Here is a 16,371-nt window from a genome sequence, read left to right on the forward strand (position 1 = left end):
TTTAAGCTGCCAGTAAGAATGTAATGTTCTTTGAATATTAACCTCATAGTTATCTCTCTTTACAGTGCAAACTAGATTATCAAGCATGCATCTCTGGAAAACAGGTCTCAGTGAAGTGTGAAGGACGCTGTCCTTGCTCTTCTGATTTATCTACAAACACAGGGAAGAATGAAAATAGAAGTAAGTGATATTATGTCTTAACTTTGGCTTCATAAACCTATGTAATTCACAAATAAAAATGTGAACTTTTGTTACTGTCTGATATTTAATTGGCTTCTATAGAATTTCTCAGTGTAAATATTACAAACAAATTACTTCAAAAGGGTGAGTCCACCCTGGCCGTTTATGCCTCCAGAAAGAGCCAGACTGGGATTTGCTGAATATCCAGCATCATTCTTGGAGGTATTCAGGCACTATTTAATGCATATATAAATACAGATTATTCCGAAAGGACTAGGTCGTGCAGGAAAGGAGCCATCATATATGCAACATTATCAGGTGCTATACCACATTGTTCATCCGCTAATGACTATTCAGATGCCTACTTTATATTTATCCATCTCCCTGAGGATTCTAATAGAAATATGACTCCAGAGTGGAAATCCAGGGTCATTACTGGTTCCTACACTTAATGACAAGGATCCTCAACCCAGTCCTGGGGAGATGCAAGGCCAGTCAAGTTTTCAGGATATTGACAATGAATATGCTTGAGATACCTTTGCATTCATTTAAGGCAATGAATGCAGATTTATCACGTTCATATTCATTGTAGATATCCTGACTGGCTGGGTGTGTCCCCAGGGCTGAATTGAGAACCACATGCTTTACACTATACATATGCATCCAGGGTTATACCTGCCACTCTAAGGATGGGCTATTGTTTGTGATGAAATGTCATTTGCCAATATTGTGCAAAGAGGGCATACTCATTAAAACCTTGTTTTGTTTTGGATCTTTGCTGGTGCAATTTTATCTCACAGGGAGACAGCTAATGGTCCCTTTTTGTTCATTATCATCCACATTATATAGTAACATAGTAGATGATGGCAGAAAAAGACCTGTCCGGTCCATCCAGTCTGCCCAACAAGATAAACTCACATGTGCTACTTTTTGTGTATACCTTACCTTGATTTGTACCTGTCTTTTTCCGGGCACAGACCATATAAGTCTGCCCAGCACTATCCCCGCTTCCCAACCACCAGCCCCGCCTCCCACCACCGGTTCTGGCACAGACCGTATAAGTCTGTCCAGCACTATCCCCGCCTCCAAACCACCAGTCCCGCCTCCCACCATCGGCTCTGGCACAGACCGTATAAGTCTGCCCAGCACCATCTCCGTCTCCCGCCACCGGCTTTGCCACCCAATCTCGTCTAAGCTCCTTAGGATCCATTTCTTCTGAGCAGAATTCCTTTATGTTTATCCCACGCATGATTGATTTCCGTTACCGTTTCCACCACCTCCCGCGGGAGGGCATTACAAGCATCCACTACTCTCTCCATGAAAAAATACTTCCTGACATTTTTCTTGAGTCTGCCCCCCTTCAATCTCATTTCATGTCCTTGAAGGGGGGCAGACTCAAGAAAAATGTCAGGAAGTATTTTTTCACGGAGAGAGTAGTGGATGCTTGGAATGCCCTCCCGCGGTAGGTGGTGGAAACGAAAACGGTAACGGAATTCAAACATGCGTGGGATAAACATAAAGGAATTCTGGGTGTGTAAGCCTTATCTGTTATGTAGTAGGCCTATTAAGGAAGATTTTGAGGGGCATTTTCATATGACATCTAAGTCCGACTTTGGACGTTTTGTGAAAATGTCCAAAATCTGAATAGGAGAGAAGGTCATTCTCAAAAGAGAAAAATGTCTATCTTTTGTTTTCGAAAATACGGTTATGAACAGTGTTTTGTGATTTGGACGTTTTGTTTTTTGGTCCATTAAAAAAAACAAAAGAAGGTCCAAGTGCAAATCGTTCAAAATCAAGCCAGTGGAATGTAGCAGGAGCCAGCATTTTTAGTAGACTGGTCCCCCTGACATCCCAGGACAGCAGTTGTGCACCCTAGGGGGCACTGCAGTGGACTTCATAAACTGCTCCCAGGTACACATCTCACCATTGCTACCTTACCTTGTGTGATGACCCCCCCCCCAAAAAAAAAAAAAAAAAAATCAACCCAAAACCCACTAACCCCAACTGTACACCACTACCATACCCTTACAAGTGAAGGGGGCACCTATATGTGGGTACAGTGGGTTTCTGGTGAGTTTTGGAGGGCTCACACTTTTCAACACAAGTGTAACAGGTAAGGAGAGGTAGGAGCCTGGGTCCACCTGTGTAAACTACTCCAGGGACCTGCATGCTCTTCTAATGGACCTGAGTATAACATCTGAGTCTGGCATAGAGGTTGGTAAGTAATGTTTTTCATCACATGTTTGGGGGGATGGAGGGGGTTAGTGACCATTGGGGGAATAAGGGGAGGTCATTCCTGATTCCCTCCAGTGGTCATCTGGTTATTTAGAGCAACGTTTTGTACCTTATCGTAATAAAAAGAGGTCTAGCTTAAAATATCTACGTTTTAGTCCTGGAAGGTTTTGTTTTGTTCCATTATGTCTGAAAAACGTCTTAGGAACACCCAAGTCCTGCCCTGTACATGCCCCTGGCACTCCCTCTTGAGATTTGGATGCACTTCTGGCAGACTTCAGAGAAAAACGTCTAAAAATAGGTTTCAAAAATGCTGATTTGGAAATTTTTGTGAGAAAAGCATCCAAATGCAGACTTGTGCCACTTTTTGGACGTTTTTCTCTTTTGAAAAAGAGCCCATTTGTAGCTGAGACATAGCCTGGCTGCTGTGTTTTGGGCGGTCTGGAGTTTTTTTGTGAGTTGTTCTTTACATCCCGCATAGATTCCATTGCAGTAATCTGCATGGTTTAGGACCATTGATTGTATTAGGTTTCGAAAAATTTCCCGTGGGAAGAAAGGTTTTACTCGTTTAAGTTTCCACATTGAATAGAACATTTTTTTCGGCTTTCCAGAGTAAGCTTGTGGTCGATTGTGACGCCGAGTATTTTTAGGCTGTCTGAGGTAGGGAGGGTGTTCCTGGGGTGTTTATGGTTGTGGGTTTGTACTTGTTATGTTGAGATGAGAGGATGAGAGGATGAGGTGTTTTTTCAGTGTTCAGTTTCAGTTGGAACGAATTTGCCCAAGAGTCCATGATGTTCAGGCCATCGTTGATTTCATTGGTTATTTCTGTCAAATCATGTCGGAAGGGAATGTAGATTGTAACATCATCTGCATAGATGAATGGGTTGAGGCCTCGATTGGATAAGGACTTTGCCAGTGGGATCATCATCATGTTGAAGAGTATTGGTGATAATGGTGATCCTTGAGGTACTCTGCAGGCCACTTTCCACGGTGGTGATATGTTTGAGTTTGATTTTACTCGGTATGTTCTGGTGCTTAGAAGACCCTTGATCCAATTAAGTACATTTCCATCAATCCCGAAATGGCCAAGGAGTCTTAGTATATTGTGGTTTGCCATGTCGAATGCGCTCTACATGTAGAATTGGAGGAGAAGTATGCTTTTGCCTGTGGTTATTTCCTGCTTGAATTTGGCCAGGAGAGTGACTAGGACAGTTTCAGTACTGTGGTGGGGGTGGAATCCTGATTGTGAGTCATGTAATATTGAGAACTTGTCCATGTATTCCATAAGCTGTTTGGTCACCAAGCTCTCCATCAGTTTGACTACTAGTGGGATAGACGCAACTGGGCGGTAATTGGTGAGATCATTTGTGTTTTTCTTAGTGTCTTTTGGTATTGGGGTGAGTAGGATGTTACCATATTCCTTGGGGAAGAGATCTTGTTGTAGCATGAAGTTTAGGTGGGATGTGAGGTCTGCCGTGAAGCGGTCGGGGGCGGATTCAAGTAGGTGACTGGGGCATATATCCAGTTTGCAGTGTGTGTTGGCGAACCTATGAGTCACTTGTGTGACTGATTCAGTGGTGAGGAGAGTAAATATTGACCAGATACGGTCAGCTGGGTATCCACCAGGGATTAGGTCCAGGTCGTTTAAGAAATTTTCGATGTTGGTGTTGTGATGAGGAAGTGTGTTGTGTAATTTTATTATTTTTTTCGTTAAAGTAATTAGCAAGTTTGTGTGGGGGATGTCTGTGTTGGTTATGGTAATAGGGGTGGTGTCTAGTAACTTATTTACGATTTGAAATAGTTTCTTCAGATCTTTGTAATCCGGTCCTATTTTAGCATTTTGCCACCTAACTTTTGTTGCAATTTGTAGAATTGCCCTTATAAAGTAAGTGTGGAGAATGTCTGGGGGGGTAGACGGTTTCCTAAAGGACAAGTCCATAAACCGCTACTAAATGGACTTGGGAAAAATCCACAATTCCGGGAATAACATGTATAGAATGTTTGTACGTTTGGGAAGCTTGCCAGGTGCCCTTGGCCTGGATTGGCCGCTGTTGTGGACAGGATGCTGGGCTCGATGGACCCTTGGTCTTTTCCCAGTGTGGCATTACTTTTGTACTTATGTACTTTGAAGCAACCTGATTAGTCATGTAGTCAAAAAAAACCACAATGAAATCCATAACCAACTTAACAGCATTATACTTTCTAAAGAAAATGCTTTTAAAATACGAGTACAGTATACTTCTTTCATGTTTAGATCCTAAAAACTAATTACAAAATGTATGAGGGATTTCCATCACATTTAAACTTTTTTCATTTTCAGCTATGCCTTAACAAAATAATCCTCTCCAGAGTTATATTACAGTTTAAAAAATTGAAATATCTTCTGTAAATATTATATAGATACTGATTGAAATTTTAATTGGATTTTATGGTGTGTTTCATCCTTCTTGTACAAGGAAAGAACACCAAAATGTGTTTATATGTTTTAATTTGAATGCATATTCTAGTACTTACTGCAAAAATAGTGTATGCCTTAACGCAGACAGAAAGTAGCAGCATACAAAAATAATAAATGAGAGCATAGTTGCTCAGATTTCAAGAACAGTACATTCTCTGTACTTTGGACTTTATTATTAACTTCATTAGAGTATGTATAACACTTTTTTTTGTTCCCAGCATACTCTTTAGACATCTCCATCATCTGGAACTGAATGAATTATGTGATATCAGCTAAGTTAAACTGTGATGTTACTGTAGGTTTGATATTGCACAAGAAGCTTAAAAGCATTCATTCACCCATCCACTGCAACAATCATAGCCCTCCTTGTATGAACCAATGATGGTGCAAGGATTAATAAATAAGGGAAAGAAAGGATGCATATAACATATATACTGTATGCTAAATCAGGGCTAGTGGAAGAGAGGCATGTGAACTTAAGGGCATGGAGTTAAACTTTGCGCTGATGGTCCGTTTTCTCTTTTGTATTACCCTTTGACATTTGTATTATGATCTATTTTATACACTGCTTAGAGTGAAAAGGCAGAAGATAAATCCAAAATTAAAATTTTAAAAACAGAGACTCGGCAGCTGGAAATTTTTATTTAATTTTTTTGTTGTTTCCTGTGTCATTTACTGAAATTCTCATTTTATTTGGGTCTTTCTGGCCACATTGTCATTTTGTTATTTATTTTAATAATAGTGTGCACTCTTTGAAAATAGTTGCATTATGTGGAAAGAGGGTGCACTCTTTTACTAATCTTGCACATGTGAACTAGTATGTAAGTACACAATGGTTCACATATGTAAGGTGGTTTCACAGTTGGGAAAGAGTTTGCACTATGTACACATAGGGCTAGATTCTATATATGGTGCCTAACAACTGGCCATCAAAAATACCCATGTAAACGGTATTCTATAAGTCATCCCTAAAGTTTGGCATGGTTTATAGCATTAACTCTTCAGCGAAGAGTCGCATGTAAATTTAGGTGTGGCCATTTGCAGCAATGAAAACATGATGCAAATGCCTGAACCTAAATTTATGTGTGGAACGCCCATGTTCTATACTTATGATCTGCCCTGAAAAACCCATGACCCTCCCATTTCTATGCCCCTTTTTGCTTGTTAAAAGGACAATTATTGGAACTTATTGGTTCATTATTCTATTAAATTTTGTGTGTAAATCAGAAACATGCCTAAATTTGTGCTCATAAATTTTGGTGACTTTTATAGAATCAAGTGGATAGTATGCACTATTATTGGCAAACAATAAAACATGAAAGTGCTTTATTCTATAAAGGTTATGCTCCTAAATTTATGTTCCTAAATTTATGAGCTCATAATTTAGAAGCACAAATTTAGGAGTATCAATTATGCTCATAAATTTAGGAGCATAAACCTTTTCTACTCATTTTCTTTTCGTAATGCCATAGGATATTTTGTTGACATGATCTTCTAAAAACACACAAGAATTAATATATCACTTGCAATAGTCATGTTAAACATCATTAGTATTGTAATATATTCTTTCATACCTACTCAACTTATTCCTTCTCAAGGATTCTAACCATGCATGCCATATAGAGGCCTCTACTTTAGTGGATAGATATTTGATTAGATTCATTATGTTCCACCTTTCACAGTATCATAACTATCCAGGAAACTAAGGGGTCCTTTTACCAAGATGTGCTGAAAAGTGGCCTGCATAGGTGTAAGATGCGTATCTTGGATGTGTGCAGGTCCATTTTTCACCACACCTACAAAAAAAGGCCTTTTTTGGTGGAGGGGGGCGAAAATGGACGTGCAAAAAAATAAAAATTGGTGTGCGTCCATTTTGGGCCTGAGACCTTACCGCCAGTAAAGTCTCATGCGTTAACTGGGTGGTAATGGTCTAAGCGTACAATGCTGATTACTGCTTGGTTAGCGCCGCACGCTGGAAAATTTCCAGCATGCTTAGTGGATGCACGTAAAAAATGAAATTATTGCCCGGGCCACTCAGTAGCTGAGCAGCAGTTCAAAATTCACACATGTAGGACACACAGCTATTGTCAGGTGTTGTACAGTGTCAAGAAAGACTACAGGGGAAAGTTATCAAAGTGGGTTACCATAAAGTCAGGTTATTTTACTGCACATTGTGCTATTTTAGCAAAGAATCCCATTTTATGCAATGAGAACATAAGAGTAGCCATACTGGGTCAGACCAATGGTCCATATAGCCCAGTATTCTGTTTTCCAAACATTGGCCAAGCCAGGTCAGAAGTACCTGGCAGAAAACCAATTAGTATCAACATTCCATGCTACCAATCCTGGGGCAAGCAGTTGCTTCCCTATGCTTGTCTAAATAGCAGATTATGGACTTTTCCTCCAGGAATTTGTCCAAACCTTTTAAAACCAAGATACACTAACCACTGTTACTACATCCTCCGGCAAAGAGTTCCAGAGCTTAACTATTTATTGGGTGAAAACATATTTCCTCCTGTTTGTTTTAAAAGTATTTCCATGTAACTTCCTTGAGTGTCCCCTAGTCTTTGTACTTTTGGAATGAGTAAAAACATCGATTTACTTCTACTCGTTCTACACCACTCAAGAATTTGAAGACCTCAATATCTCCCCTCATCCATCTCTTTTTCAAGCTGAAAAGCTCTAACCTCTTTAGTTCCATACCCTTTATCATTTTGGTTGCTCTTCGTTGAATCTAATTCTGCTATATCTTTTTTGAGATATAGCAACTAGAACTGAACACAATGCTCAAGGTGCTGTTGCATCAAGGAGCGATACAAAGGCATTATAGTATTTTTGGTCTTATTCACCATCCCTTTCCTAATAATTCCTAGCATCCTGTTTGCTTTTTCGGTTGCCGCCTCACACTGACCAGAAGATTTCAGTGTATTAACTATAACAACACCTAGATCTTTTTCTTGAGTGCTGACCCCCAAGGTGGACCCTAGCATCAGGTAACTATGATTTGAATTATTCTTTCCAATGTTCATCTTGTGGCCTTGGGTATTGAGTTCCATCATTTCGAGCCCAGGTAGCTAAATCCAGTCATGTAGATGGTTTTGTAGATTGTGTTTCTGCAGTTGGATAAGTGGAGAAGTAGGTATCCTCTGTAGATTGTGTTTCTGCAGTTGGATAAGTGGAGAAGTAGGTATTCTCTGGTTTCTGGGCTTGCATTTCTTGGAGATAATTCTATCAGATCTAGCATATATTCAGGAGACATTCCAAACAGTATTTTGTAGAAGAGGGTACTAATTTTGAAGAATAATCTTGCCTTTATTGGTAGCCAGTGTAACATTTTAAGCAGTGGGGTTGCTTTCTTGTATTTTGACATTTTAAGTATCAGTCTTGCTGCCATGTTTTGGACAGTTCGCAACAATTTTAGTGTGTTTTCTTTGTATCCTCCATATGCTGCATTGCAGTAGTCTACTTTAGACAATATCAGTGATTGTAAATTTGCCGGAATGATTGTCTAGGAAAATAGTCTCTTATTCTTCTCAATTTTCATAGTGTTCTGAAGCATTGTGATGTAACTACTGATACAAGATGTCCAGTGTTAGGGGGTTGTCAAGGGTGATTCCCAGTATTTTTGTTTCTGTTTCGATTTAGTAGGTTTGGTGGTTGATTATAAATTTTGGGGCAGAAGTGATGTTGGGAGAGCTTGATATAACCAGAAATTTGGTTTTGTTTCTCTTGAACTTGAGTTTGAAGATTGTGGCCCAGTTTTCCATAAGGTCTAGGACTTTTCGAACCTTGTCTAGTGTTTCTGCGATGCTATGGTTGAAAGGTATGTAGATGGTGACATCATCCGCGTATATAAATGGGTTGAAGACCATTGATTCCAGTTTTTTGCTGAGTGGTGCCATCATAAGGTTGAAAACTATAGGTTATAGTGGAAAGCCCTGTGGTACCCCACATTTAGAGGTCCAAGAGGCTGAAAGTTGGTTGGACATCTTTACAGTGCATGTATGCTCATACTTAAGAACTCATTGAACCATGTTGCCACTGCTCCATTGATTCCTATGTTGTCAAGCAGGGCCATTAATATTGTGTGTTCTACTAGGTTGAACACACTTAACATATTGAATTGTAGTAATAGGATTTTCTGTCCTTGGCATATTAAGCTTCTGAACTTTGTTATCAGATGCTGAGAGTAGACACAAGAAGGAGAGAGACTGAACAAGAGAGGAGAGACACTGGATGAAAGGGTAGGGAGACAAAAAGGGAAGATGCTGGATGGATGGGGAGAAAGAAAGAGGGGAGACCCTGGATGGAAGGATGACAAACAAAGGGGAGGCACTGGATGGAAGGAGAGAGAAAGAGGAGATGCTGTATGGAAGGATGGGAAGAGGAAGAGGAGAAAAACTGGATGGAAGAATGGGGAGAATAATTTAATTTTGGCATTTATAATTTTTTTTGTTACATTTGTACCCTGTGCTTTCCCACTCATGGCAGGCTCAATGCGGCAGGCAATGGAGGGTTAAGTGACTTGCCCAGAGTCACAAGGAGCTGCCTGTGCCAGGAATTGAACTCAGTTCCTTAGTTCCCCACGACCAAAGTCCACCACCCTAACCACTAGGCCACTCCTCCACATAACCATCAAGTTCTAGGCAGAGAACAGACCTCTTAAGTAGAGCAACAGTTACAATTAGAATGGTATGTGAACATTACAAGGAACAAAGAGCATTACAGCTGCAGTTGGAACAGTATGTGTGCATACCTCATATGGAACAGTGCTAAGTCATAGAAACTAAATCTATGTAAATTCTCCTAACATAACTAAACCAAGACAGTGCATCTGCTATTGGCATAACCTCAGAGTGACTGTTCTTTTGTGAGTTCTAGAAATCCCAATCCCCGAGTGATCTGCTATCTTGCCTCTTTTTATTGCTTCCTCCCCTGTGAGTATACATTGCATCAGTTAGGTTCATTCCCATTCTGTTTTCCCCTTCCCACCCGAGATTATTGAGAATGTGTGTTACATCACATGGCTTCATTTACTTGGATCATATTGTATTCCATAGTGATTTTGAAATAGCCAAGTTTTCAGCAAGTGATGGATGCACATGTAGTCCAACGTTGTTCTAATTTCTAGCAGAGGGAGTTCCATAGTACCGATCCTCTTCCCAATAAGGTTGAAATGAAGATCTTTTTCAAGGAACAGTTTTTGCAGGAAGGTGTGAGCAATTTGATGTCATTTAGCAGCCTGAGGGTTCTTTTAGGTTGATAGAATTGTACAAATTTTTCTAGGTAGTCTAGGAATACGCAATATATTCCTTTGAAAATTAGTGTCATCAGTTTGAGTTCCACTGTGAATTTGCAGGGTGGCCACTGTAGTTTTATTAGGAATGGGGAAGAATGTTCACATCATCATCCCCCTCCTATTAACTTGGCCATCATATTTTCTATGATTTGAAGTTGCCTTGTTGATTTATCTGGAAGGCCTAGATATACGGTAATGTAGGACTGACATCTCAAGGGCCTGTACCACAATCTGGAAGTGTTTTGTAAAGTATTTTGGTTTTGTATGGGTTAATCTTCAGGTCTAGATCAAAACCAGCTGAACGGCGAATAAAAGACCTCATTCAACAAGGAATATGCTGAGGATAGATCATGCCATGGAAATGAGGATGATGTCATCTTCATAGGAGAAATATTTAATGCCAAATGGTTTCAGTATTTGCCCCATGCCTTTAAGATAGAAGTTAAAGAGAACAAGAATAAGAGGAGGGAAGCTGGATGGAAGGATGAGGAAAGACGGGAGAACCTGACAAGAAGGGAGAATGATGGGAGATGTTGACTGGAATAGGGAGAGGAAGGGGAGATGCTGAATGGAAGAGAGGAGAGAGAGAGGGAAGATGCTGGAGGGAAGGATGAGGAGAGGAAGAGGAGAGATTTTGGATGGAAGGTGCAAAAAAGGGGAGTTGCTGATTGGAAGGGAGGGAAATAGGAGATGCTGGATGGAAGAACGGGGGAGAAAGGAGGAAAGATACTTGATGGAAATGGGTGGAAAAGAGGGGAAATGTTGGATGGAAGGTGGGAAGAGGATAGAGTTAGGGGAATACTGTGGAATAAGAGGAAGGGTTATAGGAGAGTTGAGGAGGGAAAAACATAGAAAGTTGTAGGTAGATGCTCTATGCCTTGACTAATTCTCCCTTTGAGCCAGCCCCTCAGAAGGTCTTTTCCATGAAGACAATTTCTTATGGCAATCTTCTCAGCCAAGCGAGTCTTTGAATTGCAGGTTTTTTCGTGCAGAGATAAATATTTATTTATTAGGATTTATTTACTGCCTTTTGAAGGAATTCACTCAAGATGGTGTTCGCTCACCTCTTATCTATCCTTTGCAGCCAACTCTGTATCTATTAGGGTGATGCCTTCTTTTATTCCTAAGCCACTTTTTCCCTTCCATGTAAATCAGATGATTTCTCTTCCTATTTTCTCAAAGAGAACAATGCTCCTTAAGCTAGATGCTCAATAAGCTGGATGGTCACAGAATACTCTTGCACTGTTTAGAGGTGACAAACTCCTTCTAGAAGTCAGATTGGCTCCTTGTCATATTTAGTGGAGCAAGCAGAGAGGTGACTTCCAAGCCTTCTTTCAATTCCTTAATTAAGGCAATAATAGAGACAGCATATATTCTCATCAGGAAGGTGGTAGAGGAAGGCATTCAGGCTCATTTAACAAGATACTCCACAAGATATTTGTGGAACAGTGACATATTGATCTCTGCATTCCTTTGTGAGATACTATAAGATTGATTTTTGGGTCAGACATGATAGTGTCTTTGATAGAGAATTGCTGAAGGCAGCCTTGTCTTCCTCCTGCCCTGAGGGGTAGAGTTTTTGTACATCTGGTCTGGACTGGTCTAGCAGGATGAAAAGGAAGGTAGAATTTGGTCTTACCTAATATTTTTCCTTCCTTGATTCTTGCTTACCCATCCAGAAAGACTGTGGTGTCAGGGGATTGCTTGCAGCATTTGCCTAGGTTTATGATCTTGGTGAACTGTGTCTCTGTGTTGTAATTGCCAATTCTGCAGAGAATTCCCTTAGGAAGTGTGTGAACTTTGTATAAAGTTTCATCTTTGTTTGCAATGTAAGCAAATGGTCCTTTTATGGGGCAATATGGATGGATGATATAGCATGAATAAACAGAGTAGGATTACACGGGGAGTTAGCCATCAGAGTTTTTAGGCCTGGCTATTTTGATTGTGTCCACAAGCAGCCAGGCCAGTAGTAGTGTTTGGAATGGTTATTGACACAATATTGGCATGATGTGACTCTGGAGAGACAACAGAATCCATGTTGGCAGTTGGGGGGGGTGGGGGATATGCAGAATGTATCAATGATGTTGCAGCTCTATAAGGTGAATGGTCATAACATGGAAGTGTTTTTGTGGAATGGCTACTATTGCACTGTGGAACCAGTGGTGTAGCAGTGGGCAAACATCATGATCTGCAGCCGTGGTCACTTGCTGCAATGGCTATGGAGTGAGGAACTTTCCATGGTTCCCTCAGGATGCACAGTGAGGGACTATTGGATTCCTTCCAGATGTGAGATATGCACCTGATTGGCGGCTACCATGGATAGGTACTCAACATTACTAGCTTCATGAATGGTGGCATGTGACATTGAACAGTCATTTCTAATTAATAATAGTGTGAAACCAGTGAATTGGGGAGTAGAGTGATACCACTTTGAATGCATGTCATCAATCATTTTGTTGGCAGAATGGGCTTACAATGGCAGATCCCATTTCCATGGCAGTGTGGGCAAAGGTAATGGTAGCATATATACCTTGTTGGGGGTATATGGTGCAGATGTGGCTGCTATATGCCTTATTCAGCTGCCACTGCTGGTGTGTATTATTATTATTATTATTAATTAGATTTGTACCCCGAGCTTTCCCACACATAGTGTAGGGCTGGGAACTCCAGATGGTCCTGTTGTGTATTTTGAAGGCCTCTAGGTCCCTAGGGATCTTAAAAATGTAAAGCAGGAGAGACAGAAGCACACATTCAGTGAATGTTCACCTCTCAATCGCTGCTCCTTGCCACCCTCAGATCAGGTTTAGGGTAATAACCTGCAGAATCAATGCAGTTTCCAGGACAGGTGTTTGTATAGTTGGTAAAGTGAGAGTAGTGGCATGTTGGTAGGCAAAGTTCAATTCCTGATCTTGTCTCTAACATCCCACAGATATATTTGGTGGGGTAAAGATGTGCAGTATTCCTGACCCTTGTATGATCAGCAATTTGTGTGTGTTATATATATTTTTGTGACCATATGGTTTTTATGAAGAGCATAGGTAGCCAGCTGTACTCGATGACAAGAGACACCATGTCACGATATTTTTGGTGAGAGGATCTGATGGTGGATGTTAGAGCATTTCTGACAGTTTGGTGCCTATGAGCCATCCACTCCTCTATATGGGTATTTAGTAGGTCTGGGTGTGGGTGCATGTGGACACATGTTAGTGTTTATCTGATCAAGATTATCCAGATATCTTCCTTCCTGCAGTGTGGTCTGGCCTGTGTCCCCCAGTCCTAGAGTGTGGCTTCATTCAGAAGCACAAGGCATGCCAGGAGATTGTTCTCTGAATCAGAAACTGTGCTCCCTTTCTGGCAGCTATATTGGTGTTCAATGAGGTAAGTCCACTAGTGGCTGCTGTGTTAAATGGGACTAGAAACATACCTGGGCAGTGCAAGAAGGCATTTCAAACAAATGATTTCAGATTTTAAAGCTTGCCTCACAAATTTTTACCATTACCCTTAGTCCCACTCACTTTTAATAGCACACCAATTGCTTTGTTTCTATAATTTATTATGGGGATGATAAATAGATGAATTCATCAGGTGCTAAATTTATTGTACTGTTGTTGCGTGGCAATATTTAGAGTTAGCATCAAACATGAGTAACACTGACTTGATAAATGAACCCCATTCTGTTTTACATATCTTATAGATCTGTATCTATCTTTTATCTATACCTGTGCATTTGCTGTACGATTCGGGCTGTTCCTGCTAATCCTGAAAGATGAATTCCAATTAGGTGGCACAGTTGTTCAAGATTTTTTTTTCTGATTACTTCACTATCAGAAGAAAAAATATTTAGTTCTTGCTAAAAGGATTGAATCAAAGGGGACGGGGATGGGGGGGGGGAGCAGGCAATCATATATTTTAAGAACATTTTAACAAGCTAAGACAACTATTTTTAATGCAATTAAGCACAAACTTTTCAATATTTAATACAAACAATGCTTATTGAAAAACATTCTCCAGTGCTTTCAACATAAACTCATTTAAAATAACCTCAGCCTGATGATGCTGAGATCATTTTTAACAAGGTTCATTCTAGACCCAGTTTTTGCTTGACCCTATATAATCCATATTATGCCTTCAGTGGAAAGTTAGAAAATACTTCTTAATAAGGATATGCACAGGCAAAATATTTTTTGTTCATACTCAGATGTTTTTGACTATTCCTAAATTTTCAGGTGCTTTTAGGGTCATTTATTTAAAAAATTTCTAAACGCAAATTATAAGTACATAAGTAATGCCACACTGGGAAAAGACCAAGGGTCAATTGAGCTCAGCATCCTATCCATGACAGCGGCCAATGCAGGCCAAGGGCAACTGGCAAGCTTCCCAAACATTCTATACATGTTATTCCCGGAATTGTGGATTTTTCCCAAGTCCATTTAGTTGCGGTTTATGGACTTGTCCTTAGGAAACCGTCTAACCCCTTTTTAAACTCTGCCAAGCTAACTGCCTTCACCACGTTCTACGGCAACGAATTCCAGAGTTTAATTACGCGTTGGGTGAAGAAACATTTTCTCCGATTTGTTTTAAATTTACTACACTGTAGTTTCATTGCATGCCCCCTAGTCCTAGTATTTTTGGAAAGCATGAACAGACGTTTCACATCCACCTGTTCCACTCCACTCATTATTTTATATACCTCTATCATGTCTCCCCTCAGCCGTCTCTTCTCCAACCTGAAAAGCCCTAGCCTCCTTAGTCTTTCTTCATAGGGAAGTCGTCCCATCCCCGCTATCATTTTAGTCGCCCTTCGCTGCACCTTTTCCAGTTCCACTATATTCATAGGTTAATGGGTGTCAAATGTGTGTCAAATAAATTTTCATGCAGCAAATTGTATAACGCATGCTAACAAATCAAATGCATGAAAAAATAATCCTGTTCCTTGGGTTTTACCATCCCAACTCAGCATTGAAAAGGTCAAAGCAGCCAGTACTTTCCTAAGTTCCTTCAGTATCATCAGATGTATCCCATTTGGCCCCTTTGCTTTCTCTAACTGTAGTTTAGCTAGCTCCTTAAAAACCCAGTTTTCTCAAAATCATTCATGGTCTACCTAACAAGTCGGGCAGGTGGCACGTCAGCACTCTCCTTTCAGTCCAGACCATACACAGTATATATTCACACTTGACCAGTTATCCGATAAAGAGTGGAATTTATTGTGGCCGCAGCATTCTACAATTTATATCTATGAATTATTCACAATAGCAACCAATTTCCAATCATGTATACTTTTTACAATAATAAACAATCAAATATATGACTCGATTTCTATCTAGAGCATTTGAGGTAAGTGACTTAGTCTTTTTGATTTACACAGTTCTCTCTCTTTCTGCAATAATCACGCTATAGGTTTTTGCTCCACCAGGGGCATATACCGCCAACATGCCCAGGCGCTAACATCACAGCTTTACTCAAGGGATTGCCGTAAAAACATCTTCCCTCTCGTACCCGTTGACGCTCAGTCTTGAAGCCTTCAGCCTCCCCATTCCCTCCAAGTCTGAAGTAGGCTCCGCTGATCATCTGCTAATCTGACACTGCCCCCTCCATACAAGAGGGGAACTGCCCTTGCTCTTAGACATCATCCATGCCACTGCTAGCATGGGATAACAACCACATGACCTTTGACCTTGCTTTGGTCTGAAACATAGTGCTGTGTACTCTTTCAGGCTAGGACCCACCACCACAGATCGGGACAGTGAAACCTCGCTTCTCGCAGTCCCCCACCATATTTCATCCTTTCTGAGGCCGCATCCACTCTGACACTTATGTCTTGGCTGCAAATAATTCCCTGTTAGAGCCTCACTAGATCTTGCACTGATCTGTCCAACTATGTGCACTACTGCATCCAACTAACTCCTCACCCCCTGTTAGGCTATTGCCATGTGAGTCTCTTGCAGCTCATCATGACTGCCGACACAGGTAACGTCACAACTGACAAACAATTGGTACCACACCACACCTGTGGGCATTGCTGCACCCCAAACCAATCAGTGGTAATAATCGGTGTGCATTTCTGTGGTCCAAACCCAACAGTTTTAATAACAGACTATTTCACTGTTCATGCATTCTCACTTGCCTCCATCCCTCTCGTGTCTCTCTCCTACTTGTGACATCACATGTTCTACTCAGGCTTGCCAGAACCTTCCGGCATGAT

At 40.7% G+C, this 16,371-nt stretch overlaps 1 protein-coding gene across 2 annotated transcripts in view; it reads left to right on the forward strand.

The window, feature by feature from the left end:
* The window catches only part of SPOCK3 (SPARC (osteonectin), cwcv and kazal like domains proteoglycan 3), a 493,521-nt gene that overhangs the window by 379,088 nt on the left and 98,062 nt on the right, over positions 1-16,371 (forward strand). For both annotated transcript variants that reach the window (XM_030191577.1, XM_030191578.1), the window contains one exon: positions 66-180. In XM_030191577.1, the coding sequence (XP_030047437.1) occupies positions 66-180 (115 nt within the window). The remainder of the gene's footprint in view (positions 1-65; positions 181-16,371) is intronic.

The sequence above is a fragment of the Microcaecilia unicolor genome, chromosome 2 (assembly GCF_901765095.1).
Source record: "Microcaecilia unicolor chromosome 2, aMicUni1.1, whole genome shotgun sequence".
In the NCBI taxonomy this organism is placed as follows: domain Eukaryota; kingdom Metazoa; phylum Chordata; class Amphibia; order Gymnophiona; family Siphonopidae; genus Microcaecilia; species Microcaecilia unicolor.